This window comes from Melozone crissalis, unplaced genomic scaffold (genome assembly GCF_028551555.1).
Source record: "Melozone crissalis strain CALT ecotype California unplaced genomic scaffold, PUWL_Pcris_2 ptg000068l_1, whole genome shotgun sequence".
Taxonomy (NCBI): domain Eukaryota; kingdom Metazoa; phylum Chordata; class Aves; order Passeriformes; family Passerellidae; genus Melozone; species Melozone crissalis.
This window is the reverse complement of record NW_026535846.1, coordinates 4,159,805-4,186,752: the sequence shown is the minus strand read 5'-3', so window position 1 is coordinate 4,186,752 and position 26,948 is coordinate 4,159,805. Positions and strand designations below refer to the sequence as shown.

Below are 26,948 nucleotides of genomic sequence, written 5' to 3'. Positions count from 1 at the left end.
GCTGATACCATGAAAATGCAGCTTTGCCTCAAACTGAGATAACAATCAACAACTCCCAACAACTTCTGCAAGTCCAAGAGGAAATCCACCTCCCTCATCCCCAAGCATGAGCCTGCTTCCAAACCCCCCTGCATCAGCACAGAGCATTCCTAAGGTGGGTGTTCCACAGAACCATGGAACTCTGCTTTCTGTACAGGAATTTTATTGAAATCAAAGTAATGGTTTTTTACACTAATGCCTCAGTGCATCCTCGAGAAGAAAAGGAAGGATTTTCTTTAAAAATTGTTTGTACAGAAGACAAGAAATCATCCAAATGAACATGGTACAGCACAATCCCTAAAACATGCACAGCTGGACCTGGGGCTGCAGGAGCAGGAGCTGCAGGGAAGGGGCTCCAACTTCACATTCAGAACAGAAAGAAGCAGGTGCCAGTGGCCACTGGCACTTTGTGGATATCAAGATCCAGTCAGCCTTGGTGAAACTGCAGCCTAGCAGTGACCAATCCAAAGGAGGCACTGTTCCTAGGAGACTCTAACTCTACCTGGGCCCTGCTGGGAAGCTCCATGGCCAGTGCCACACGGGAAGGAGCAGCAGAGCCACCTCCCCACCCTGCCAGTGTCACCAGGACCTCATGGCAGCAACTCCATGCTCCAGCTCAGGCACCACAAGAAGCCTTCCCTTCTGTCCCTCGCCTTCCCTGGGCCAAAAGCAGATTCCTTCACCCTGAAGTGTTTCCATTTCTTCCCTGGGAAAGGAGCCCCTCAGCTCCAGGACAGAGGTGCCCCCAGCCCTTTCCCAGGCCCCAGCAGCTCCAGCTCCTCAGCCAGGCCTGGCTTGGGATGGAGATGTGCAGCTGGCACAGAAACAGCAGCCCTGAGCCTGCATTTGGTTACCAGCCTTGGGTTTGGTTTGAAATCCTCCCACAGGAGAACGTGCATCCTCTGGCAGAGCCTTTCTCCCTCAGACCTTGGGGAAAGTCACCAGCCACCAACTCCACCACTCATCCTCCAGTTTCAGTGCACACCTTCCAGGAGAAGCACAAGCAGCAGCTCCCTGGCACCTCAGCAAACCAGCTTGGCCCCAAATTCACCGTAGCCAGTGCCAGAATTATTCTCATTGCAGTCCAGCCTCCAAAGAAGAGCAGGAGAAATCATCTGTGAGGAAGCAGATCCTGAACCGTGTACAACCAGCCCCGTTGCTGTGTCTGTTCAGCTCCAGCCCAGGGGGAGATGAGGAAGAAGTGAGGATGAAGAGGCAGCCACTGCACACCCTGAGGTGACCCCACAGCCTCCTCCTGCCTGCAGGATCACTGCAGAGCAGGGAGGTGTCCCCAGCAGCAGCACCTCCACCTGTGAGTGCACAAAGCCCAGACCCCTTTTGTTCCCACCAGGGTGACACCGTGACCTCCCCATGGTGCAGCACTGGGAGCCACCAGCTGTGGCCAGATGTGCAGGAGAGGCTCTGTGAGACCCCAAACCCACCTGTCCCCCTTAGTTTGGCTCAGCCCACCCTGAACCTCCTCTGTGGGACAGCTCCATCCCAGGGGCAGAGCTGCAGCCACTCCTGTCCCCAGCCAGGGCACCACAGGGACACGGGGCCAGCATGCACAGAACCCTCCCAGGGGTGGCATTGGGACAGCAAAAGGAACACAAAAATCCTTTCAAGTAATTAACCCAGCCCACTCTTGAGGCCACAGCTGCAGAGCAGCGACCAGCTGGGTCTGTCTGGGTGATAAGGCAAACAGTCTGAAGTCCTGGAGGGATGGGAGGTGGAAGGTGGCAGTGGTGACAGGCAGGAGTCACTCTGGAGGTTCCTTCTTCACACTATGCCTCATCTCCTGGTGAGCAGCTCCAGCTCCAGTTACTTCTGCACACAGCTGGGCCAGGCCAGCCCTCCACACACAGCTGACAGGATGATGTACAGGATCACCTGGGGAGGGAATGAGGGATTCCCAGCATCCACTGACTGCCACAGCATGACCTGGAAACCTCTGATGGTCAAAGCCTTGAAGAACCTGTCTAATACACTCCTGTCCCTCCACACCCCTGCAGCTGAGAAGTCCCCGTGGAGGTGACAACGTGCTTCCCACCCTGCCCCTGCAGCTGCTCCATCCACAGTCCTCTGGAGGGGAACTGTCACACCAAAAAAGCCACCTCAGAGTGACAGAACAAGGTCCCACCAGCACTGAGAGCTCAAAAGCCACCCCAGCTCAAGCAGGGCACCTCAGCTGCTCCTGGGGCAAGCAGGGGCAGCTCCTGGACAGGTGTCCCCATCTCCTCTCAGAGGGTCACAAAGGTTGGAAAAGACCTCCACAATCACAGAGTCCAACCTCTGATCAAATCCCCTCACATCCACTAAACCATGTCACCAAGTGCCACATCCACTCGTGTTCTGAACCCCTCCATGGTGACCCCAGCACTGCCCTGATTTGTCAGGGAAGGAATTTTTCCTAATATCCAACCTGAACCCCCCAATGCAACCTGAGGCCATTTCCCCACTTGCCTGGGAGAAGAGGCCAATCCCACCCCATCACAACCTCCTTCCAGAGCCAGAAGGTTCCCCCTGAGCCTCCTCCAGGCTGAGCCCCCCAGGCACTCCCTGCAGTTCTGACTGCCCAGGCCCTTCACCCTCCTCATACAGGAGGCCCTGCCCTGGTTCTGCCCTCCCAGGCAGAGCTGGGCACACACAGTGCCAGGGGTTTGGATTTGCAGGGGCTCAGCCTGGCACAGCAGCTCCAGGCCCCACACTCACAATGGACACGATGATGATGACGATGGTGAGCTTGAGGTTCTTCATACACATGGCTCGGGCAAGGTTCCTGCTGGTGGTTTTGAAAGTGACTGACTGCAAGGGAAAACAAGGGAAATCCCAGCATGGATTGGGTTGGAAGGGATCTAAAGCTCATCCAGTGCCACCCCAGCCATGGCAGGGACACCTCCCACTGTCCCAGGCTGCTCCAAACCCCAATGCCCAGCCTGGCTTGGGCACTGCCAGGGATCCAGGGGCAGCCACAGCTGCTCTGGGCACCTGTCATGGAAAGCTTGTTCCATCCCAAGTGTCCTCTCTGTACCTGCAATTCCATGCATTCAAAACAGGGTTTGGGCACTAAATGATCCCAACTCCCCCAGGCTGGGTCAGTGCAGCCATTCCCACAGCCAGGCAGGATGCACCTGCCCCTGGGAGCAGCCACTCCAGCAGCTCACCCCACTGGCAGTGCCAGCTTTTCCCACAAACCCTCCTGAGGCTGCAGCAGGCGGGAACCCCATCCTGGGAGCTGCAGCTCTGCCTTGGGGCCCATTCCCAAGGTGGGGAACACCAGCCCTGGATCTCCAGGGATGCCTCCTCCTGGGCTGTGGGACATTCCCACTGAAGGATGTTCCATCCCTCCATCTCCCTGAGCTTTCCAAAAGCCTGCACTCCCTGGGCCAGCTCCTCCATGAGCTCAGCCCAGCTGCTGAAGGAATTCCAGTCCCTTTCCCTAAAGCTTTACCTGAGCTTTGAACACCTGGGAGCTCCAGGACTGCTCCCTGCTCTGCTCTCCTCCAAAGCAGGAGGGCTTTGGGACAGCTCAGGGATGTTTGCATCCCCACAGCCACACACAGGAGCTCCTGGCACTCTCCCAGCCCGAGGATTGGATGCCACAGGAGCTGGGCACTAAGCCAGGATGCTGCAGAGGAGGATGCTGAGCCAGGGCCAGGGATTCCCAAAGGAAAGAGAAAAAGCTTCCAGAGTGCACAGCACTTTGCTAGATAACTGTGCTTCATAATTACATTAATTTGGGGTTTTTTTAGTCTTCACTTCCTCAGAAACACTCCAAGAAGCTCCAGAGTCTTTAAAGATTATTTAGATGCAACAACTCAGTTTTTTTTAATTTTAAATCAGCCACACTTTCCCTGCTGGTACCAGAACAACTCCACAGATGCACATTTTCCAGTTTATTTGCAGCCAGCTGCCAGGGAAGTGTAAATTGTGATTTTATCTCTCCTATCACTGCAGAGAGGGTTGTCCCCACCTTGGGCACAGGGATGAGGACAGGGATGTGTCACCCTTGCCTGGCTGTGGCACAGGGAGCAGGGGGAGCTGGAGCTTTCCCAAATCTGGGAAGCAGCTTGGAGGGGAAAGGATTCCCTGCAGGCCTCGATTCCTCTGTGTCCCTTAAGTGTCTCCAGGAGCTGTCCCCACATCCCTGGTGCAGTGACACAACTTCCCCCCTTCCAGCACTTCCCCAGACTCACCGAATCCACAAGATTCTCTGTTTTATCAATCAGCAGCTCCAGCTTCTCTCCTCTTTGTGCCACAAGGTCTGGAGAAAAGAGACAAATCCAGCTCTGAAGGTGAAATCCCAGAACAAAAAGCTGCTCCCAACACCCAAACCCAAGCCAGAGCTCCTGGCTGCCGCTTCCAGCCCTCCTGGGATACCCAGGGCCTTAGGGAACAGCCTGACATCACACAGGCTGCACTTTGGGACTGAATTCTGCTCAGTTCCACATCTCACCCTCTGTTTTGGGTGGGCAGACCTGGCAGCAGCCAAACCCCAAGTGAGAGCAGGAGCAGGGAGCCTTTCCCAGGGAAGCAGTACCTATGTTCCGCACCATGATCCCTTTGAGTTCATCGATCTGGGCTTGTGTCTCTGCCACCTGGTCTGGGCCCTTGCTCTCTGAGTGGTATTTCTGCAACAGAGAACATCATGTTGTACTCCTTGAGCAAGGACCTATGAGCTCTGAGAGGAATTTGTTACACTTGAGATAGCTCTGCTACTTGGAACGGTATAAAATGAGTAGGATGGTTTTTGAGGTTGCGTTGGAAACAGAAAATGGTTTAATAAAAGGCAAAATAACAAAGATAGTAAATAGTTTAATGAAGTGTAATAAAAGGCAAAATAACAAAATAACAAAAGGCAAAATAACAAAAGGCAAAATAAACAAGTTTTTCTTACAGAGAAAAACCTGAGTTAGGGGTAAGATATTTGTACGCTTGTTAAAACACTCTATAAAAGTGATTATTTCTTTTATTTTCTTTTTTTTTAGTGAATTACTGAGGAGGACCTCTTGGCTTCTAATTGGGTAGCTCTAGGTCTGAGGTGAAGTCTCAAAGGTCTTATGAGGTGTCTTTTTACTAAATTGAGGAGAGAAACTTTTGGGCTTTTTGCCTTTTTAAGCAGACAAAGAATAATTTGGTCACTCTGTCAACAGGGGGCACATTCCTACAAGAACAGGCAGGGAACACAGGAGCCTCAAAAACCAGGAGCCAGGGAAACCAGGAGCCTCAAGAAGCCAGCAGTTTGGGAGCAGCACATCAGATATTGAAGGTGGCCAGTCTGAGTGGCCTGACTGCTCTCCCCAAAGGAATGGAGAGCCAGGAGCCATCCCATGTCCCAGAGCCACCCCATAGGGCCTCCCCTGTCACCTCCTGGGTACAGCTGAGCCCTCAGTGACAGCCCTGCTGCTGCCAGCCCCTCTGGTGTTTGTCCTGAGCACCATTCCTGCCATCCCTCCCCCTCCATTCCCTTCTCTCAGCCTGTTCCCCAGTTTGGGGATCCCAGGGGTCCCCTGGTGACTGCACAGCTCGGGGTGGGTGAGAGCAGCACGAGCCAACCCCAGGATAAAGGAGCCTGAGTGCTTGCAGGATCAGTCAGCCCCAGCCAGCACCAGGGAACTGAGCTCTGCTATTCCTGCAGGGATTTCAGTCACTGTTCACAGAACTGAGCTCTGCTCCATCATCACCCACGTAGCTGCTGAAATCCTGATTTTTTTCTGGTTAGGAGTTCCATTTCTGACAGCACAGGGAGCCAGTCTGACACTGCCACCCCCACCTGGGCAGCCACAACTCGTGGTGACAGCACCAAATCCAGCAGCTCCACCTCCACCTTCTCCTCAGGGGGAGATTCCCAGGAAGTTTCAGACTGGCCATTGCCAAAGCTGAGCACTGGTTTTACCGGAAGCATGGCCTCCCTCTCCAGGATTATCTGAGTGCTGCACTGGAGCTGGGGCTGGATCTCTGCCTCACACAGGAACCTCCTGCAGAACATCCCAGCAGGGAATGTCAGCCCTCACATCCCATGGGACCAGGGAGGGAAGGGCTCTGCCAGCACTGAGCTCCCCTCAGCTGATCCTGCATCCCAGCAATGTGGGAAAGCTCAGGCAGGAGCTCCTCCTGTGCTCAGGGAGATGGAAAGGTTGGGATTTCAGAGGAATATCAGTCCCATGGCTCCAAAGACAGCCTGGCTTTTCTGATAAGGCAATTCCAGCTTATTCCAGCCCTGAAGAGCTTATAAAGTGATGAGTCAGCACTTTGGGTATTTTCAGTCCCCACACAGCAAAGCCTGGAGGAAAAGCTCCTTTCTCAGGCACAGGAAGTTAATCCTGTTCATTATGCACTGGCACTGCCATTCCTTGCTCTCCCCCTGCTGTGGAAGGCAAGGAGCTGCTCCTGGAATGAGCTCCTGTGACTCTCCCTGCTCCAAACCACCTGCACAGCCCCAAATCCCAGTGCAAAGCTCAGGCAGGAGCAGCACAGGTGCAAATCCTCCCTCAGAGCCCTGGCCTCACCCTGCAGCCACCACACACCTGGCACAGCTGGGACTGCTCCACAACTCCTGCACTGGGGAGGGTTCAGCTGTGCCCACCAAGGGCCCCTCCTCCTGCAGCTGTGACACCCCCAAACCGGGCCCTGCCATGGGATAAACAGCAACAGAGCCAAGCCCTCCCTGGAGAACAGCCCCAGCAGGGCTCTGAGGGCCTGGGGACACAGACCACAGGCTGGGGACAGCCCTAAAGCCACCATTCCCAGGACACCTCATCTTTAATCCAAGGGACACCTCAAACCCCCCTGTCCTGGACTGTCAAGCAAATTGTATCTATTTGCCATCTGTGTGGAAGTTGTCTTCTGTTCAGTGGGCAGTTTTCCTTATCTCCCCCACACCCACTCCTCCATCTGGGGAGACATCTGCTGATAACAGCTACTGAATGTCACTGCATGGCTGATAAGAACTACAGCATCCCATTGGGAGATGTGAGCCCAGAGGGAGGAGCCAAGCATTCCTACCCAGATATAATCCAGAGGTTTTGAGACACCAGCACGGCTTCTCCACTGGATTCCCCAGAGGAACAGCAGCTGCCTCTCCTTCCCCTGGATCTTCAGAGGAAGAATCCATCCTTCTCTACAGGATCCTGCTCCAGCAGAACCACCCCTGACACTGCAGGAGGGCTGAGCCACAATTCCAATGGGACTGCTGCCAACAGCCTGACCCACAGGGTGTCAGGTTGGGTTCTGACTCTGTCAGTGTTGTTCTAGTGTACTGACTGCATTGTTTATTTTATCCTTTTATTTTCTTCCCTATTAAAGAACTATTATTCCTGCTCCCTTATTTTTTGCCTGAGAGCTCCTTAATTTAATATTGATAGCAATTGGAAGGGAGGGGGTTCACATTTTCCATGTCAGGGGAGGCTCCTGCCCTCCTTAGCATTCACCTGGCTTTCCAAGCCAAGACACCCCAAAAGCCCACCCGAGGGGGCTCTGTGGGGAGGCTGGGCTGCAGGAGCTCAGGGCCTCACCAGCTGTGCAGCCAGCACAGAGGAGAACTCGCTGTTCATGGCGTAGGGCAGGGCGGTCTGTGCCCGCGAGCCGTACGTGGTCTGGAAGCGCTTCTTGATCTCGTTCAGGAACGTGAAGGCTCGGGAGCGCTCAAAGTCCTGCCAGCAGAGACACACAGAGTCAGCAACAGCAGTTGCAGGGCTGGGCCAGCTCCATCCTGCACTCAGTGGGAGCATTTCCTGCAGCACTCCCAGAATTCAGGAGCACCAGGCAAGTTCCACTGGCAGCTGGAGTGGTCTTTGCACCACCAACTATGGAATAATATCCCAATATTGCCAGGTGGAACGTGCCCGGGCTCGTCTGCCCCTTGCTGCTGACCAGAGTTGGCAGCTGTGGTATTTCACCACAAAGACACCTGTGGCTGGCTGGATGTTGCAGCTAGGCACTGGAACAAGTCCAGCCTAGTAGGAACTCAGGTTTACCCCAGGTGAAAGTCCTTAAGCTAGGTGAAGAGGAAAAGGAGAGGATTCTGTCATGGAGTTTAATCCAGAGTTTTATTCCAGGATGACAGAGCTCTGGATCTTGTAACAGCTACACACAGAATCCCGGCCGCATGGGCTCAGTGACTTTTTAAGCTCAGGGGGAGGGGGAGGGAAGGGACAGGTGAGGCACCAACCAGGTGGGAGGAGGGGAAGGTTCAGGGGACAAGTGACACTTGGCTAGGCCAATGACCCCAGAGCTGAGGGGCATCTTTTGAACTGCACCAACCAGACAACATCCCTGCTGGAATGTTCAGCTTGACAGACAGCCCTTAGCAGGAGGGCAAAGGGGGAGGGGAAAGGAGAGGTTGGCACACCTGGGAGGTTGGGATAGGTGAAGCAGGAAATGGCATCACACCGCAACAACCAACCCACTGCACTGAGACAAACTGGGCACAGCCAAGAACTTCACCCCACAACTCCCAACCCACACGAATGGAAGCTCCCTCCCATGGAATGGATGGTTTTGAAGGTCACTCCCAACCCAAAGCATCCCACAACTCCAATCTGAGCTCCAGGCTGAGCTCCAAGCTGTAACTGAGGTTACAGCAGCTCCAGTGGGAGAAAAGGCACCTCAGAGCAGCCCTCACTAATAACTGCCACACCAAAACCAAAATTCCCCAATTTCCCAGGGCTGTAGCTGTATCCCCAATACTCACATCATCTGTGATGCACAGGTAAATGATCCTGTCCTGGCAGATGTAATGGAACAGGTAACTGCAGGGAATGGAAAGGAACAAACAAAATGTCATTGGAAGCTGCCACATTTCCAGAATTTCATTTTCCAGAAGCCACTGCTGCCTGTGGGGCCTTTGGGGGCTGGCAAGAGAAAATCCAGGTTATTCTATGGAGCTGGCACAGATAAACATGTCCAAGGTAAATGTCCAGGGAAGTGAGGCTGGGGCAGAGGTCTCTGCCCTGAAGGTCTGCTCCTATAAAAAAGTTCCAAAATCCTTGCACATCCACAACTCTCCTGGAAAGAATGAGGTGAACCTATCTTGTACCACCCTGTAGATTCCTCAGAGAGGCCAAGAGCAGAGAGAGAGAAACCCAAGAATTCCTGATGCCAGAGGGTGTCACAGACAGCTTTTATGAAAAACCCTTTCCTTAGGATTTTTCCTCCTGAGAAGCCGGGAGGCCTCAGCAACAAAATGCAAACAATGGTTATCTGCTGCTGTGGGATGCAACAGGTGCATCTGTGATTGGTCTCATGTGGTTGTTTCTAATTAATGGCCAATCACAGTCAGCTGGCTTGGACAGAGAGCCTGAGCCACAAACCTTTGTTATTCTTCTTTCCTATTCTTTTCTTAGCCAGCCTTCTGATGAAAGCTTTTCTTCTATTCTTTTAGTATAGTTTTAATGTAATACATATCATAAAATAATAAATCAGCCTCTGAAACATGGAGTCAGATCCTCATCTCTTCCCCAATCCGAAAACCCCTGTGAACACGGTCACAAGAGGGCTGCTTTTCCTTGGAGATTTATACAAAAGACACAGAAGTCCTTAAAAACAAAAAGAACTCATTAAATGAATTTAAGGAGTTCAAAGAAACTCAAGTTTTTCCTGTTTCAGAACAGGATGAACTGTGTTGGACAGAACCCAGGGAGTTTTTCAGCCTACAGCATGGGAGGCAGAGCATCCCTGAGAGGCTCCAGACAGGAGGAAAAACTCCAAGTGCTCACTGAGCTTCACAGCTCCCACATTCTGCCCAAAATGCACCACAGCACTCCTGAAACTCAGCTTTCCATTTGGCTGAACAGCACTCAAGGCAAAGTTATTTTAAAAGAATAACTTAAAATATTCAAATTTATCCTTAAAATTCCAGCATGAGAGAAGAGCTGCAGCACCCAAGGTGTGTCAGACTCCAGAGCAGGCACTGCCCCCAAAACATCTCCCACAGGGACTGGCTGCGCTCCTGAGCATGTGGGAAGCCCAGCCCAGCTCTGCATCCTCAGAACAGCTCTGACACAACAGCTTGGGCACCAGAGAGGATCCAGCCATGCTGTCATTTCCAAAAAAAGAGCTGGAATGGGCTCCAACGCCTCTAAATCTGTTTTTTTCCACAGTTGTTCTAGTTTGCTCCTATTGACTCGCCCACTTCCCACGTGCAGGAAGACACAGGTGATGAAGCATCTCCTCCCAGTCCTACCAACACTGACCAAGGCTCAGAGAGCTGGAAAAATCCTGGGAATAACCTCTCTGTCCTGCAGACTGGATTGGGGGCAGCTCAAGATGAGATCTGTGAGCACAGGATCTACAGACACCCCAGGAAGGGTGACAGTTTCACCTAAAGCCACGTTCAAGCCTCAGAAAATCCAGGGGAAGCTTCCAGAAGCCAAACTCCAAAGATTCCAAAGCAGGGCACCCTCCAGCTCACTTTGGATTATAAAAATGGAAAATATTATAAAATGGAAAATTTGATTTTGTATCAACTGCTTTGTGCTGCTGCTGGAGCTCAACTCAAATCCTGGTTATGCTGCAGAGTTCTGGGGGACAGAAGTAGCTACTGAGCTGGTGGCACATTCCACCAAATGGGAATTTGGACGCAGAATCACAGAAAAACCCCCAAACACACCCAGCTTCTCCCTGCCCTCATGCATCCCCACAAATCCCCCAGAGCCAGGGATGGGGGTCACTCACCTGCCATGGGAATAGGTCAGTTTGTTGTTCTCAGATGGGATTTTGGCCAGGATCTGCTCGGTGACCTCCAGGAAGTTGCCCCCGCACCAGGCGTGCTTGGCCAGGATGGTGGTGCCCCTCGCCACCACTGCAAACAGGATGGCCATGGCTGCTGTCCTGCTGGGGACAAACAGGGACATCAGCACTGGGGCACCTGCAGGGTGGCACAGGGACCTGCCCAGTGTCCCCTGGCACAGGGAGCAGGGCATGGGCAGGACCCAGCCATGACACCACAAAGTTCTCTCATTTCCCCTTTTAGCTCTTCTCCCAATGACACAAAACCCCCTAGAAAAAGGGTTTTATCACCTCTGTGCCCTGTGAGGGTGGCAAAGCTGAGGCTGTCCAGAGAAGCTGTGGAGCCAGCATCTCTGCCTGAAGAGAAACCAAGGCAGAAACCAGATCCTACCAGTTTGTGAGGATGAAAGCAAACTAAACCTTGGAAAAGTCACATTCAATGCTGCTCACAGCAGAGGGAAGGGCAAATCCCACAGCCAGAGCAGCTGGGGCTGCCCCTGCATCCCTGGAAGTGGCCAAGGCCAGGCTGGATCAGGCTTGGAGCCACCTGGGGTAGCAGAAGGTGCTGGGAGTTGGAACTGGATGAACTTCAAGCTTCATTCCAACCCAAACCATTGTGGGATTCCCTGAGTCTCCAGAGCTGGAAAAACATCCCTGCTGCCACTGAAAGGGACACTCTTAATCAGCTCAAGTATCAGCACATTAATCTAGGGCCAGAGCCAGATCTAACACATGGAGCACATGGCAGAGCCCAGCTGGCACAGCTGCCCTGCTCATCCTGCACATCCATAAGCCTCTTTTCTGCTCAGGAGGGACTTAGGACGACTTTGGACCCTGCAAAACCCAAAAATCTCATTTTTCACTTTGTACTTAGGCCCTGCTTATGACCTGCTCTGTTCTGTGCACGATCACAGAGCTCTCCTGAAGGCCCAGGAGAGCTCTCTGGGAACAGCCACAGAGCAGCAGGGCTGCCTGAGCTTCTGGAGCCAGATTCTCCATCCCCCTGGCACTGCCTGGTGAGAATTAGGGATCTCTTCTGGATTAACAAGGCCATGAAGGGAGATCCAACCCAGCAGGGCTCACCTGGACAGGCTGAGCCCACAGATCCAGGCTTGGCCAGCACCAACCAGAGCTTCTCCCACAGTCTGAACCCAGCACTGGAGGGAAAAAGGATAAAATCATGGATTTACTCACAGGCCAAACTCCACACAACCACCTGGGAGCGCTGCCAAGGGGAACAGAACCAGAACCATGGAATGGCTGGGGCTGGAAGGGCCTTCAAGATCATCCCCATGGCAGGGACACCTCCCACTGTCCCAGGCTGCTCCAGGCTTCATCCAGCCTGGCCTTGGGCACTGCCAGGATGGAGGGGCAGCCACAGCTGCTCTGGCTGTGGGATTTGCCCTTCCCTCTGCTGTGAGCAGCATTTCACGTGATTTATCCAAGGTTTAGTTTTCTTTCGTCCTCATAAACTGGTAGGGTCAGGTTTCTGCCTTGGCTGCTCTTCAGGCAGAGTTGCTGGCTCCTGCAGGAAGCTTCCAAGCAATTGCTTACTCCTTTATGTTTCAGCTCTGAGTGATCTCCACTTTGGCTCATTTTCAGGTCAAAATGCTCCTGTCTTAAATAAGATTGTGAGGTAACTCAGCTCAGGGAGCTCACTGCAGCCTCCTGTCCCTGCAGAGCCACTGGACACAGAGGCTTTGGCCAGCCCAAGGTGGAGCAACACCAGGGCACAGGCTGGAATCACAAACACCTCTTGAGCAATCAGCTGAGTGTCCGGCACCAGGAAACCACTGCCTGCTCCTGCAGCCACCCAGGAGCCACAGGAAGGAGCAGCTGTGGCACAAAACACACCCCAAACCCTGCAAGGACACTGAGACTGAGGGTACAGAGCCCACACAGACCCCTCAGTGCCCTGAGCAGAATAAATGCAGCCCCAGCTGAGGATTGGGAAGTGTTTAGACAATTCCTGCAAATCCCTGCTCTTTTAACAGTGGATATTGGTGGAACCTGAGGTGACACCTCAGCAGCAGCAGCGGTGAGGTGGCACTCAGTGGCACTGTAGGATCCCACAGTTCTCAATTCCCTGGGTTCCTGGCTCTCCCTCCCTGGGTTCACAGCCCTGACTCCCCAAATTCCTGGCCCCCATCATGCTCAGGGCACAGGAGCTCTGTGCCTGGCAGGAACACCAGCGCAGCTCTGAGCAGAAGGGGTTACATGAAGTAGAAGAGATTAACCAGGAGCATTTCCCTCCCTGAGCAGCCCGTACCAGCCGTGTGTTACTGCTGTTAGTGACACAAATCTGTTAAACTGCCACAGAAGGTCCTTCCTCAGCAGTTACAGCAGTCAGGAATGAAATCCCTTCCAATCAACCCCTCTGCAGAGCTTTTTCCTGTCTAAACTTACAACATTACACAGCTGGAAGCAGCCAAGACCAAACCTTCCAAAAAGACCCTGAAAGATGCACAAGCTGCTGCCTCAGGGGACTGAACTGAGGGATCCTAGAAACCCAGAATGGATTGGGTTGGAAGGGACCTCAAAGCCCACCCAGTGCCACCCCTGCCATGGCAGGGACACATCCCACTGTCCCAGGCTGCTCCAGCACCAATGTCCAGCCTGGCCTTGGGCACTGCCAGGGATCCAGGGGCAGCCACAGCTGCTCTGGGCACCTGTGCCAGGGGCTGCCCACCCTCACAGGGAACAATTCCTCCCCAATACAAGGGCACAGAAAAAAGGCACAGAAAACCCTCTTAAGGAACATCAGAAACACAGGCTCAGTCCCAGCATGATGTTTAGAACTTCTGTAAGGATGATTTACTATTTTCTAGTAAATTTTCTCTTCTGGCCTAGAAGATTCCCAGCTTAGTGCCAGTGAGCCATGGGAGGTCCCTGCCTGCACTTGCAGAAATCCTCTTACCAGAAAGCAAAGGGCACCACGCCATTCAAGCACAGAACAAGGGAACAAGGGGAGGTGTTGCAACCCAGCCAGTTGCAAACTGCTGCAATAAAGAGATCGTTTGAGCAGGGTGAGCTCAGCAGAAAGCAGCCCCAGCTTCCCTTTAACCTCTGCTGGGCAGCTGGAAAAATCATTATTTCATTACAGAATATTGCTCCGTGAAGTCCTGCGGCTCTCCTGCTCATTTTGAAACCGAGAATTGCAACATTTGTGCTCCAACTTATCCCAAGTTCAGCCTCCCTTCTGCACACAGAATTTACTTCAGGTGCCCCCAGTGCATCACTATGGAACAAATCACCAAGGAAATCAATCCCCGTGCTCTTCCAGCCCCATCACCTTTCCTGGAGGCAGCACTGCAGGGGTTGGAGTGGGGTAAGGACACACAATACCACAGTGGTTGAGTAAGCAGCTCTCTAAAAGGGGAACACATGCAGCCCAAAGCATGGAATTACGGAATTGTTTAGGTTGGAAAAGCCCTGCAAGAGCACCAAGTCCAACCATCCCCCAGCACTGCCAAAGCCACACAACCCGTGTCCCCAAGTGCCACATCCATATGGCTTTGAAATCCCTCCAGAGATGGGCACTCCACCACTGCCCTGGGCAGCTGTGCCAGGCTGGACAGCCCTGTCCATGAGGAATTTCCCCTAATATCCAACCTGACCCTCCCTGGCACAGCCACATCCTGTCATGCTGTGGCTGTTCCATAGGAGCAGGGCCTGACTCCCTCCAGCTCCCTGCACCCCCCGCCAGCACACCTGTGGTTAATTAATTAATTAACTAATTAACCCATGCAGTGCTACATCTGCAACGCCGTCCACCCCCAGACACACCAGTAACACAACAGTAACACCACAATAACATACCAGTAATACACGGGTAACACCCCAGTAACAAGCGAGTAACACACTAATAATACCCCAGTAACAGGCCAGCAACACACCAATAACATCCCAACAACGTACTGGTAACAGCCCCGGTAACAGGCTGGTAACATGGCAATAACACCCCAGTAACACAGAGATATAAGAGCCCTGTAATACCCCAGTAACAGAGAGATATAACACCCCCGGTAACAGGCCACTAGTACACAAATAACACATCAGTAGCATTAATAATATCCCAATAACACGGCAATAACCCACTGGTAACATCCCAGTAACAAGGCAATAACCCACCAGTAACAAGGCAATAACCCACCAGTAACATCCCAGTAACGCAGCAATAACCCACCAGTAACACAGCGATGTAACACCCCAATAACATGCCAGCGACACCCCCGGTAACAGGCCAGTAATACACCACTAACACCCCAGTAACACACCAAAAACAACCCAGTAACGTGCCGGTAACGCCCCCGCTAAGAGGCCTATACCACACCAATAATACTCCAGTAACACACCAATAACTCCCCAGTAACGTGCCGGTAACGCTCCCGGTAACAGGCCAGTACCACACCAATAACATGCCAGTAACACATCAGTAACACCCCAGTACCACACCAACAGCACACCAGTACCAGGCCCGCCGCTGTCCCGTGACACACCAGTCACACCCCGGTATTCCCCGGTCACCCGCCGTACCCCCCGTGCCCGTGCCCGTGCCCCGCTCCCGGTGCCGAGCGCGGCCTCCTCCCGCCGGCAGCGCCTGAGGCCCGCGGGGCCGGGGCTGTGCTCGGCCGGAACCCCCGCACCCGAACCCCCGGCCCGGCCCGGCCCGGCCCGGCCCGGCCCAGCACGGCACGGCACGGCACGGCACGGCACGGCACGGCCCGACCCGGCCCAGCTGGGGCTCCAGGCCGCCCCGGCCCCCTGCGCTCACCGGCGCTCCCGGGCCCCGCCGGCCCCGCTCGGCCCCGCCCGGCCCGGCCCGGCCCCGACGCGTTTCCGGCCGCGGGGCCGCCGGGAGCCCGGAACCGCCATGGCCGGCAGCGGCAGCGGGCCCGCGCTGGAAACCGTGAGGGGGCACCGGGAGCCGGGCTGGGATCGGGACCGGGGTCGGGATCGGGGGGCTCCGCTTGGTCCCTTCCCTGAGGTGGAGCGGGGGCCGGGCCATGCTCCCGAGGAAAAGCAGCCTCACGTTGTGCCAGGGAGGGTCAGGATGGATATTAGGGAAATTCCTCGTGGACAGGGCTGTCCAGCCTGGCACAGCTGCCCAGAGCAGTGGTGGAGTGCCCGTCCCTGGAGGGATTAAAAGCCGTGTGGATGTGGCACTTGGGGACACGGGTTGTGTGGCCTTGGCAGTGCTGGGGGATGGCTGGACATGGTGCTCTTGCAGGGCTTTTCCAGCCCAAATGATTCCCTGATTCCATGGTTCTGTCATTCACAAGCCTGGCTTAGTGGTAGGGCACCCTCTCATATGGTGGGGTGCCATCAGCATTAGGACAAATCATGTCAGGGTAGCTCCAAGGGACACCCTGTCATCCCGTGGTGAACAGCAGCAGCTGGAGGGCTGGACTAACCTGGTTTAAAGCCAGGTGGGATTTTGGAGCTTTCCCTCCCCTCTGAAGGTGTTTTGGCCCCGCAGCAGCACCAGAGGTGGCCCAGGGAGACCTGCAGCCCTCCCAGCTACTCTGGGAAGCTGAGCACGGAGCTGACCCTCACCCTTCAGGTGTCCCCGGCCTCGGGGAGGTGACAGCTCCTCTCCTCTCCCTCTGGTGACAGATCCAGGCGGATGGGACGGACGGGAACTGCGTCACGTTTGTGCTGCACGACGAGGATCACACCCTGGGCAACTCCCTGCGCTACATGGTCATGAAGAAGTGAGTGGGGCCTCTGAGGGACCCCCATGCCCTGCCCTGGCATTCTCCTCCCTGACCCACACCTCAGCTGTCCCTGGGATCAGACAAACTATCCCAAATCCCTTCTGGGCACACCCTCCAGCCTTTCTGTCAGCCATGGAGCCCTGCTCCCACCTGCTGCTCCTCCTTTTCCTTGGGCTGTGTCAGGACTCTGAGAGCACCAACAGCCCTTAAAGGGCCTGACCAGCCTCTCCTGAGCCTGCCCCCACACCCTCCCTGCCCAGGAACACAAGTTAAGCCCAGCCCAGGGCTTTCATCCCTCCTGAACAGCTGGAGCAGTAACTCGGTCCTGGGCTCTGTGTGCTGCCCAGAGAGCCTGTGGATTTCCCATCCCTGGAACTGTCCCAGGCCAGGTTGGATGGGGCTTGGAGCACCCTGGGGCAGTGGAAGGTGTCCCTGCCCATGGCAGGGGCTGGGACTGGGTGGCCTTTAAGGTCCCTTTGATAAATCCCTGTGACAACACAAAAGAAGCTGCTGGCCAAAGCTGGGGGCAAAGCTCCAGCACTCAGCTCAGCTGGAGGGAGAGGCCCTGCAACATTTTGGGAGCTCCTCCAGTGCCCTGGACCACTCAGACTGGCAGCAGCAGAGCAGCAGCAGATTTGGTTACAGAGAGAATTGCAAGCATCCAGGATCCCATGTTTGGATCTGCAGAGCTGGCACTGCTCTGGCTGTGGTGCCAGCCCTGTCTTTGCCCTGCAGAGCTCCAGCTCAGCTCAGAGAGAGATGGGTGTGAGGGAACAAGATCACATATGGAGTTTCCCCTCAGCACATTCCTCCCCTGGAAACATCCAGAGCCCCAGCGGGCCTGGCATGCCCTAAGCCTCTGACTTCCCTGGGATTTGCTGTGGACTGGCCTGGGTCTCACTGCTCCCTGTCCTCTCTGCCCTCCTGCAGCCCTGACGTGGAGTTCTGTGGCTACTGCATCACACACCCCTCAGAAAGCAAGATCAACTTCAGGATCCAGACCAGAGGTGAGCCTGGAGCTGTCCTTCTATTGCTGGGGCCCTGTTCTCATGGAATTCCCCCTGCTCATGCCAGCTTCCCAGGAGTCTGTTAAATAAAGAAAAGCCCTTTCTCCCTGCCCTCTGCCAGGCACTGCAGTGCTGAGCCTCAGAGGCTGCTCCCAGAATTCTGCTCCAGCTGCAGAGGGAAGCAGCATTCCTGGCTCCAGGCACCTCGTCTAGCTGGGAGCAGCCCTGGCACCCCAAGCTGTGGGGCTGGGCAGGGGGCACACCCCTGGGGAGGTAAGGACTACCCTTGGGAAGCCACCTCCCATGTCCCTAATCCATTTTTTCCCATCTTTTCCCATCTTTTCCCAAAGGGGCCCTTCCTGCTGTGGAGCCATTCCGGAAAGGGCTGAATGACCTGATGGGCGTTTGCCAACATGTGCTCAACACCTTTGAGGTGAGACATTCCTGGGGAGCTCAGGGTTAGTTCCATCCCTTGGGCCATTCCTGGGGAGCTCAGGGCCAGTTCTGTCCCTTGGGCCATTCCTGGGGAGCTCAGGGTCAGTTCTGTCCCTTGGGCCATTCCTGGGGAGCTCAGGGTCAGTTCTCTCCCCTGGGCCATTCCTGGGGAGCTCAGGGCCAGTTCTGTCCCTTGGGCCATTCCTGGGGAGCTCAGGGCCAGTTCTGTCCCTTGGGCCATTCCTGGGGAGCTCAGGGTCAGTTCTGTCCCTTGGGCCATTCCTGGGGAGCTCAGGGTCAGTTCTCTCCCCTGGGCCATTCCTGGGGAGCTCAGGGCCAGTTCTGTCCCTTGGGCCATTCCTGGGGAGCTCAGGGCCAGTTCTGTCCCTTGGGCCATTCCTGGGGAGCTCAGGGTCAGTTCTCTCCCCTGGGCCATTCCAGGTCATTTCCATCCCTTGGGCCATTCCTGGGGAGCTCAGGGTCAGTTCTGTCCCTTGGGCCATTCCTGGGGAGCTCAGGGTCAGTTCTGTCCCTTGGGCCATTCCAGGTCACTTCTGTCCCTTGATCCCAGCGTGGGAGGCTGACTCCTGTGTTGGAGACACCTTTGGCAGGAGAACCTGGGAGGTTTTTTTGGCCAGGCTCTGCCTGATCCATGGCATGGCCTGGCTCCCTGTCCCTTGAGTGACTGTAAAGCTCAGTCACTTCCAAAAGCACCTGGAGCTCTGTCAGAGCTTCCCAGCCTTTCCAGGCTCTGATCAGAGTAATGCCAGCACAGCAGGGTGGTGGCTCTGTGCCACCCCAGGGACACGTTGGTGACATTTGTGCTTTGCTTCTGTTTCAGAGGAGCATGAAGGAGTTCAGGGCACAGAAGGAGGAGGAGATGCAGTAGCCTTTGGGAATGGCATGGATGTAATCTCTGTTGAATTCCCTCTGTCCAAACGAGGTTTTTTTTGTTGTTGTTGTTTTTATTACTTTGCTGCAAAATGTATTTTCTTTAATAATAAAGTTTATTCATTTAGATGCTGCAGAGCTCATGATGTGTTCTGCTCAGCACAGGGATGGAAAGTCATAAAACGTGGAGACAGACTGCTCCACAGATTGGGAAATTTGGGAAAATTTTCCAAATTTGGGAAAGTTTCCCAGACATTGGGAAATTTGGGAAAATTTCTGCTCCATTTCAGCCCATTGGGAAAATGGGCTGGTCTTGATATTCCTCAGTCTCTGTTTTCCTTGAAACCCATTTGTCTTTTATGATTTATTTGTAAAACATTTACATTTCAGTGAAAGTTAAGCTAAAAGCCCACCCCAACACCTGGAGAATGTTTTAATTGCAGGTCTCGTCTCTTCTCCCCTTTTCCTCTCTCCATTTTTTTCTATGACAAGGTAGAAGGGGGAAAGAAGGAAAAGAGAGAGAGGGAAAAGAGAGATATGGGAAAACCAGCAAAGAATCATCAAAAACCTCATACATACAACTTTTTGATGTAGTTTTTCTGGAAGTTTTGGCAAGAACTTTGGAATGGGATCACATGGATTCTCAGTCACATGGAATCACATGGATTGCAGTCACAGACTGGTTTGTGTTGGGAGGGACCTCCACTCCCTCTCCTCCCACCCCTGCCATGGGCAGGGACTCCTTCCCCTATCCCAGGGTGCTCCAAGCCCTGTCCAACCTGGCCTTGAGAATCGCTGGCAGATCACCTGGGGGATGAATTATTGCCAATAATCAATTCGAGAGAGCCCTTTCCCGTATTGTACTTTGCTCTAGTGGCTCTTCCAGCTGAGACTGGACCTTCTCCACTGCCTTTCCCACCTCCACATGACCACAAGGACATGTCTGTGCCTCACAGGGATTTATCCAGGCTTTGCTTGGCTTTTACAGCTGGGAATTGTCACTCCCTCTCCTCCTCACCCCACAGAGTGACCACCCCACCATTCCTTCTCTTCCCACACACATCCCCCAACCCCACGTTCCACCCCAAGGCAATGGCCAGAAGTCCCTTGGTTTTCCTGGGAGGAAATGAAAAATCCTGTGAGGATGTGAATGCCCTTCCCTCTCCTGCAGAGGGGACCTCTGTGGTCAGGGCTTGGAGCAGGTCCTGGGGAGCGCTCCAGCTCCTTCCAGCTGGGTGAGGACACGACGGCAAAGTAGATCCAGGCCCAGCGAGGGAGAGCCCGGGGGAGGATCGGAGGGGTCCCGCTGTCCCTGTGCCTTGTCCTGGACAGTGACACGGCTTTAGGAGGAGCTGTACTTGTTGCTCAGGCGGGAGCTGCTCCTGTCCAGCCCCAGCTCCTGCCCCGTGGCTTTCCACTTGCCAACTGAGCCCTTCTCATCCGTGGGGGTGATGCTCAGGGCCGGCCTCTGGCACCAGCAGCACAGGCAGGACTGGGGAGACACAAGGGGGAGAGGTCACACGTGTGGGATATGGGGTAAGAGGAGGGAATATTCCCATAATGTGCCAGCAGGTGTCCCTGCACAGAGCCAGGCTGGGAACTGCTGAGCCTTGCTGTCCTGCAGCTCTGCTGGGAGTGGGTTTTCCAGGATGGTGGTGAGAGTGGGAAATAAGGATACTGAAATTTGGGGCATTTTTTGTAATTATGTGTTCTTATCATTAGGGGACAGAAATTACAGGTGATGCTTAGCTCCCATCCCAACAGGTGGGCTCAACTCCCATCCCATCCCATCCCATCCCATCCCATCCCATCCCATCCCAATCTCCTTTCCTTTCTTTCTCAGGGCTTCACTATTCCTGACAATTATCTCCCAAAATCTTGGGTTCAAAGTCTGCAGCAGCCCCAGCCCCTGGTCTGATGGTTTGTGGGGATGTTCCTGTCCCAGAGTGACAGGGAATTTTTGGGATTGTCCTAAATCCTGCTCTGGCAAAAGCCTCCCCCAGCAGGACACTGAGCTCTGGTGTACTTGGAGAAGAGAGGGATCTAACAGGGAAAATTTGGGATGAGGAATAAGATCAGCTTGTGCCCCTGGGTCATTCCTACCTGGAAGCAGTTCTTGAATTTGCGGCTGACAAAGTACAGAGCCACGGGGTTGATGCAGGAGTTGAGGGAGGCCATGTTGATCCCAAAATAATCCATCACCAGGAGGAAGCTGGGATGGGAAGGGAGAGAACACATAGGTCAGAAGCTCATGGAGAACAGAGGGAATTTCCAAACTGCCTGTCCAGGATCCTGCTTCTGTGGAGGAGCAGTGACTGATAGCAGAGCTGAGCACATATCCATCCTTCCCTGAGAAAAAACACTTTTCCTTGCATGGAGCATTCCCTGAGGAAGCCAAGAGCAGGAGCTGTGATTTCTCCTGGTGCTCCTGATGTTCCCAAACCCCAGCACAGCTGCAGCCCCTGGCCTGGGCTGGGTTTTGGCTGATGGGTGGAAGGGGAGGGAGACAGGCACCAAAGCCCTCAGCCCTGCTGGGAATGTTCCTGTGCCCAGGAGACCTCAGCCTCACAGAGACATTCCAAAATTTAATTTAACCCTTCTCACATCCCCCTGCCCCCTCTGTGCCCATCAGTCTGGGCAAGGAATTACTGAAAGCAGGAGGTGGAAGACAACTCCTCCAGCCTGGTCCCACCCAGCAGGGCCTGTGCTTGTGCCAGGGGGATCCCAGGCCGGTGTCCCCTGCAGGGGCCCTACTGCTGGGATCTCTTGCTGCTCAGAGTGACCCTGAGAAGAGTTAGAAAAGACTTGTACATGAAGAAGGAGTCAGGGATCTTCATTTCTCGCTCTCAAGGTTGTTTATTGCCTCTTATCTATAAAATTATTCCTCCTGCCCTGCTGAGGTCCATCCAGCAGGACAGTTCCAGGCACTCTGCCTGCCCCCAGGGCAGTGTTATGTCTTTATACTAAAAACCACGTGTACAATGTTTACAGTTACTTTCCAATACCTATCACCTATGTTAGACAGTGAGCTTCTGCTCTAAACCAATCTGTGAGTGCCAACATCACAGCAGAAGATGGAGGCCAAGAAGAAGAAGAAGGAGAAAGGCTGGACACACAGATCCCTCCATCTTGCCTCCTGAACCCCCATACCAAAAACCCCAAAATCTACTTTTCCACCCTGTGATAACTTCACTAATATTCTACCTAAACTGTTGTGGCTTGCTGATCTTCATCTAAGGTTGGTAATTTGGGTCATAATCAAACCCACAGGTGTTCTGGGCTCTGTGCCAGGGTCTCTGAGCCCCCTGGCAGGGGTCCTGGCCATCCTGGCCAGCAGAGGGATGTCCTGGGATCCCACACCATACCTGAGCAGCTCGCAGCGGTTGGGGTCCGTCTGGTCGTAGATGGTTTTCTTGAGGATGCGGCTGAGGTGCAGGGGCAGCCAGCAGAGAGCAAAGATCACCACCAGGCAGAACACGGTCTTGGCCACCTCCCGGCGCTGCCAGACAGGGCAGGGGCAGGATGAGCACGGGGGAGCAGATCCCAAATTGTGGAATGGTTTGGATCGGGAGGAACCTTACAGCTCGTCTCACCATGGGCAGGAACATTTCCCACCAGCCCAGGTTGCTCCTGGAGCCCTGCACCAGCTCCAGGCTGCAGAAAGGGGCAGGGCAGCACAGCTCCACCTGGACAGACCCCTCCCCACCACTGCTGGGTGGCTCTGCTGGGATGGTGTTCCCTGGGACATGGAGCCGCCTCCATCCACCCAGCACACTGCTAAGGTGACAACCAGCTGGAACTCCTCAGGGAATCATTCCCAAAGCGTGGGAGGGACAGTGAACTCTTCCCTGCACCCCTTGGCTGGGGTTTGGCACATCCAGTCTTTGGTCCAGTGTGGTGTGGGCTGGGATAAATGACCAGGAGAGCTCCAATGAAGCCAGAAGGGTTTGGGGTCATCCTTAAGGCTGGTGTATCCCTGCACCAACGTGCCAAGATCCTCTGTGAGGCTTTGCCAGCTCATCCTGTCCTTCAGAGGGGTGGGAAGTGTCCCCCCTCTGAGAGCACTCCCTCTCTTTGGGGTGCCAGCATTCCTCCCTGCTCTCTCACCCGTTTCATGTGGTCATTCAGAGCGATCCTCATCCCGTTCCTCTTGCTCAGCATCTCACAGGACATGAGGGTGTAGAAGATGCCCGTGCACACCAAGGGCAGGCAGAAATAGAAGCCAAAAAGCCACCAGTCCTTCACATCCCGGTAGAACTGTGGGGAAAGGGAGAGAGGGCAGCTGGAAATGGGGCCAGGGCAGCAGAGGGGACTTGGGAGGTGCACATGTACCCTCCTGGAGCGGGATTGGGATTGGGATTGGGATTGGGGTTGGGATTGGGATTAGGGTAGGGATTGGAGTTGGGATGGGGATGCACAGGTACTCTCTTGAAGCAGGATTGGGATTGGGGTTGTGTCACAGACATCATTTATGAAAAATCTTTTCCTTGGGATTTTTCCTCCTGAGAAGCTGGGAGGCCCCAGGAACAAAATGTAAACAATGGTTATCTGCTGCTGTGGAATGCAACAGGTGCATCTGTGATTGGTCTCATGTGGTTGTTTCTAATTTATGGCCAATCACAGTCAGCTGGCTTGGACAGAGAGCCGAGCCACAAACCTTTGTTATCATTCTTTATTATTCTATTCTTAGCTGGCCTTCTGATGAAATCCTTTCTTCTATTCTTTTAGTATAGTTTTAATATAATATATCTTATAAAATTATAAATCAGCCTTCTGAAACATGGAGTCAGATCCTCATCTCTTCCCTCATCCTCAGACCCCTGTGAACACCGTCACAGGGTTGGGATTGGGATTGGGATTGGGATTGGGGTTGGGATAGGGATGCACAGGTACCCTCATGAAGCAGGATTTGGATTGGGATTGGGACTGGGTTTGGGATTGGGATTGGGGTTGGGGTTGGGGTTGGGGTTGGGGTGGGGATGCAGAGGTACCCTCATGAAGCGGGATTGGGGTTGGGATTTGGATTGGGATTGGGATGCACAGGTACCCTCATGAAGCGGGATTTCTGCTCCGAGGCCAGCATGCACACCCACAGGTGCTGCTCCCAGTAGCTCAGCTCCACCATGTCGAAGGCAATGGCCTCGGGCACGGCCAGCACGATGGCCACTGCCCAGATCAGCAGGACCTCCACGGCCTTCCACATGGGGATCCCAATGCCCTGGATCCGGCTCCAGGACGCCACGGCTCGGTACCTGCCCAGGGTGGGAACGGCACAGGAGCAGATGGGGGAGAGAAAAGCAGCCAGGGAGGGGAGCAGAGGGTGCGGGTTAGAATTGTCCCCAAAGGTCCTTTCCCTCCACTCTGAACCTTCCCAGGTGTGGGAATGGGCAGCAGGGGCTCAGAGGGTGGGATGGGATGGGACCAGAAGGCATGGGATGGGATGGCATGGGATGGCATGGCATGGGGATGGGGACTGTCCTTGGCCACCCTTCCTCACCACCCCACCCACACCATGATGCTCCCCTCAGCCTTTCCCAGCAGGATTTCAGCTCTGTCACCAGAGCTCCTGGATCACAGCTCCACATGAGAGCAGTCTGTGCCCATCTTGGCACTGGCCTGGGAAGGAGCTCCTGGTTCTGCCTCTGGCTCCCACCAAGGGACAGGGCAGGCAGGCAGGGCAGGGGTGGCTGTTGTGTCTCACCTGTCGATGCTGAGGGCACACAGGCTGAGCACTGTGATGCCCACGGAGGCTTTCTGGATGAAGGGCACCAGCTTGCAGACCTGCACGCCGAAGGGCCAGTCCTCGGCCAGGAGCTGGGGAGGATCCACAGGTTAGCAGGCTGCCTTGGGAATGTGCTCCCAGCTTCCTCTCTGGGGGTGCACCCAGGGCTGTGGGGAGCCCACAGAGAGCAGGGAGAGCTCCCAGAGCTTCCTACCACTGGGAATGGGGGCACTTTCCCACGGTTTACTGGCACGGGGAAACTTTCATTTCCCTGACTGGACACAGAGATGAAGGATGGTCCAAACACCAGTTCCTGGCTCCAGAGCCTGGGGGGTTTTGAAAGGATCTGAGTCCTAAACTCCACACCAGGCTGCTTTGGATTGTTTTCAAAGTGAGAATCAAAGTCAAACTCTGACACAGCCAGAATCCAGCCTGGCCAGCTCCAGAGCCGTGTGTCCTGAGCCTTTTGCAGACTCTGACCCCCGAGCACACAGGATGGGCTCTGTGGCCCCACGCTCAGCTGGGACAAGCAGAGGTGGGGACGATGTGCCCTGACAGCTGGAGAAATCCAGGCCACTTATTCCAGAGGAGACTGAGGCTGAGTTCACAACCCTTCTGTCCCCCTTGTCCCTGGAGCCCTTCCTGAGCCTACCCCAGAACCCATTCCAGCTCTCCTTGGGCCTCAGCAGCAACACAAACCATGGAACCCCAGAAGGGTTTCTGAGGCACCTCAAAGCCCATCCCATCCCATCCCATCCCATCCCATCCCATCCCATCGCATCCCAATCCCCATCCCCATCCCATCCCCATCCCCATCCCATCTCATCCCAATCCCCATCCCATCCCATCCCATCCCCATCCCCATCCCAATCTCCATCCCATCCCAATCCCCATCCCCATCCCACCCTTGGCATGGGCAGGGACACCTCCACCACCCCAGGCTGCTCCCAGCCCCATCCAGGCTGGCCTTGGACACTTCCAGGGATCCAGGGGCAGGCACAGCCCGTTCAGGAGCCCCTCCCAGCCCCCAGGGATGCAGAGCAGCCCCGTGCTCGCCGTGCCAGGCAGAGCTGACCTTGTAGACGTTGATGGGCAGCGCGATGAGGATGTAGAGCAGATCCCCCAGGGCCAGGCTGGCGATGAGCACGTTGGGGCCGTTCCTCATGCACTTGTTCTTGTAGATGATGCGCAGCAGCGTGGAGTTGCCGATGATGCCCACCACGAAGATGGTGCAGGACACGATGGTGTTGATGTACTTGAAGGCGTGGCGGATGTCGGCGCGCCGGGCGCACACGGGCAGCAGCGGCGCCTCCGACGGACGGCTCCCGGCGGCGCCCGACGCGTTGGGCACGGCCCCTGGCAGCCCAACATGCACCAGGCCCTGGGGCTGCTCCTGGCCCAGCTCCCCCAGGGGCACCGCGCTCTCCTGGAGGGGGCCGGGGGTCTGGCTGTGCGCCCCCGAGAGCAGGCAGCTCAGCACAATGGCCAGGGCAGGGAAGGGGATGGGTCCTGCTGAGGGGGGCACAGCCAGGCTGGGGGCTGCAGGAGTGCTCATGGTGCTTGAGGGGTGTCCTGGGGGTCTCCTGGGATCTGCCAGGGGACAAAGGGAGCAGGGAGAGAAATTGCTTAGCAGAGGATGGAGAGAGAGAGGAGAGTTGTCCAGCCTGCAGAGGAGGAGGCTGAGGTCGGACCTCACTGGTTTTACAACAGATTTGTGTTTAACAACAGATTTGTGTTTAACAACAGATTTGGGTTTAACAACAGATTTGATTCAGTTTAAGGTGAGCTGGGGAGGAAGTGTTTCCTCTCCAGTGCTTTGCAGGGGATGTAGAGCAGGTCGCCCAGGGGCCATGAGCACGTTGGGGCCGTTCCTCATGCACTTGTTCTTGTGAAGAACAAGGAGAGGCAGCTCAGGACAATGGCCAGGGCAGCAGGGAAGGGGATGGGTCCTGCTGAGGGGGGCACAGCCAGGCTGGGGACTGCAGGAGTGCCAATGGTGCTTGTGGGGTGTCCTGGGGATCCTGTGGGATCTGCCAGGGGAGAAAGGGAGCAGGGAGAGAAATTGCTTAGCAGAGAATGGATGGAGAGATGAGATATTGGAGAGAGGAAAGTTGTCCAGCCTGCAGAGGAGGAGGTCAGACCTCACTGGAGTCTCAAAGCTCCTCACAAGAGGCAGCCCTGATCTCTGCTCTCTGTGAGCAGGGACAGACCCAGGGAACAGCTGGAGATGTGCCAGGGAGGGTTAGGTTGGATTTCAGGGAAAGGTTCTTCCCCCAGAGGGTGCTGGCACTGCCCAGGCTGCCCAGAGAATGGGCACAGCCCCGAGGCTGCCAGAGCTCCAGGAGGGTTTGGACAGTGCTCCAGGGATGCCCAGGGTGGGATTTTGGGGGGTCCATGCAGGAAGAGGGG

The 26,948-nt window shown here is 54.9% G+C and overlaps 3 protein-coding genes across 4 annotated transcripts; 1 reads left to right on the top strand and 2 right to left on the bottom strand.

Annotated features, from left to right (window-relative positions):
* Nucleotides 1-189: 189 nt before the first annotated feature.
* VAMP7 (vesicle associated membrane protein 7) lies at nt 190-15,587 on the bottom strand. Of its 2 annotated transcripts, none has more exons than XM_054289490.1 (8): nt 15,542-15,587; nt 10,714-10,872; nt 8,732-8,789; nt 7,554-7,691; nt 4,580-4,670; nt 4,236-4,303; nt 2,752-2,844; nt 190-1,929 (listed from the first exon to the last, which is right to left on the bottom strand). In XM_054289490.1, exons 2-8 carry the CDS (start codon nt 10,857-10,859, stop codon nt 1,861-1,863), a joined length of 663 nt encoding a protein of 220 aa, XP_054145465.1. In that variant the 5' UTR covers nt 10,860-10,872; nt 15,542-15,587; the 3' UTR covers nt 190-1,860. The 2 variants fall into 2 exon arrangements, with proteins under 2 accessions (XP_054145465.1, XP_054145463.1); XM_054289488.1 differs by having other exon boundaries at nt 10,714-10,869; nt 15,542-15,586.
* A 33-nt stretch (nt 15,588-15,620) lies between these two features.
* LOC128945686 (DNA-directed RNA polymerases I and III subunit RPAC2-like) lies at nt 15,621-19,003 on the top strand. The gene is made up of 5 exons (XM_054289491.1): nt 15,621-15,676; nt 16,384-16,481; nt 17,415-17,491; nt 17,842-17,924; nt 18,768-19,003. Exons 1-5 carry the CDS (start codon nt 15,641-15,643, stop codon nt 18,813-18,815), a joined length of 342 nt encoding a protein of 113 aa, XP_054145466.1. The 5' UTR covers nt 15,621-15,640; the 3' UTR covers nt 18,816-19,003.
* A 330-nt stretch (nt 19,004-19,333) lies between these two features.
* On the bottom strand, nt 19,334-26,094 carry LOC128945966 (endothelin receptor type B-like). The gene is made up of 7 exons (XM_054289898.1): nt 25,615-26,094; nt 24,519-24,631; nt 23,865-24,069; nt 22,925-23,074; nt 22,183-22,316; nt 20,921-21,029; nt 19,334-20,309 (listed from the first exon to the last, which is right to left on the bottom strand). The coding sequence occupies exons 1-7, from the start codon at nt 26,092-26,094 to the stop codon at nt 20,160-20,162; spliced, it is 1,341 nt and encodes a 446-aa protein (XP_054145873.1). The 3' UTR covers nt 19,334-20,159.
* Between the last annotated feature and the right edge of the window lie 854 nt (nt 26,095-26,948).

Excerpts from the sequence above, each read along its gene's own strand:
- LOC128945686 (XM_054289491.1), top strand. The coding sequence starts at position 15,641 with ATGGCCGGCAGCGGCAGCGGGCCCGCGCTGGAAACC. Across the intron at positions 16,482-17,414 it reads CGCTACATGGTCATGAAGAA|CCCTGACGTGGAGTTCTGTG; the intron begins GTGAGTGGGGCC and ends GCCCTCCTGCAG. Across the intron at positions 17,925-18,767 it reads ATGTGCTCAACACCTTTGAG|AGGAGCATGAAGGAGTTCAG; the intron begins GTGAGACATTCC and ends CTTCTGTTTCAG.
- LOC128945966 (XM_054289898.1), bottom strand. The coding sequence starts at position 26,094 with ATGAGCACTCCTGCAGCCCCCAGCCTGGCTGTGCCCCCCTCAGCAGGA. Across the intron at positions 24,070-24,518 it reads TGTGCCCTCAGCATCGACAG|GTACCGAGCCGTGGCGTCCT; the intron begins GTGAGACACAAC and ends CACCCTGGGCAG. Across the intron at positions 23,075-23,864 it reads AGAAATCCCGCTTCATGAGG|TTCTACCGGGATGTGAAGGA; the intron begins GTACCTGTGCAT and ends CTTTCCCCACAG.
- VAMP7 (XM_054289490.1), bottom strand. The coding sequence starts at position 10,859 with ATGGCCATCCTGTTTGCAGTGGTGGCGAGGGGCACCACCATCCTGGCC. Across the intron at positions 7,692-8,731 it reads ACCTGTGCATCACAGATGAT|GACTTTGAGCGCTCCCGAGC; the intron begins GTGAGTATTGGG and ends CTCTGCTGGCAG. Across the intron at positions 4,671-7,553 it reads CTGTGCTGGCTGCACAGCTG|AAATACCACTCAGAGAGCAA; the intron begins GTGAGGCCCTGA and ends TCTCTGTTGCAG.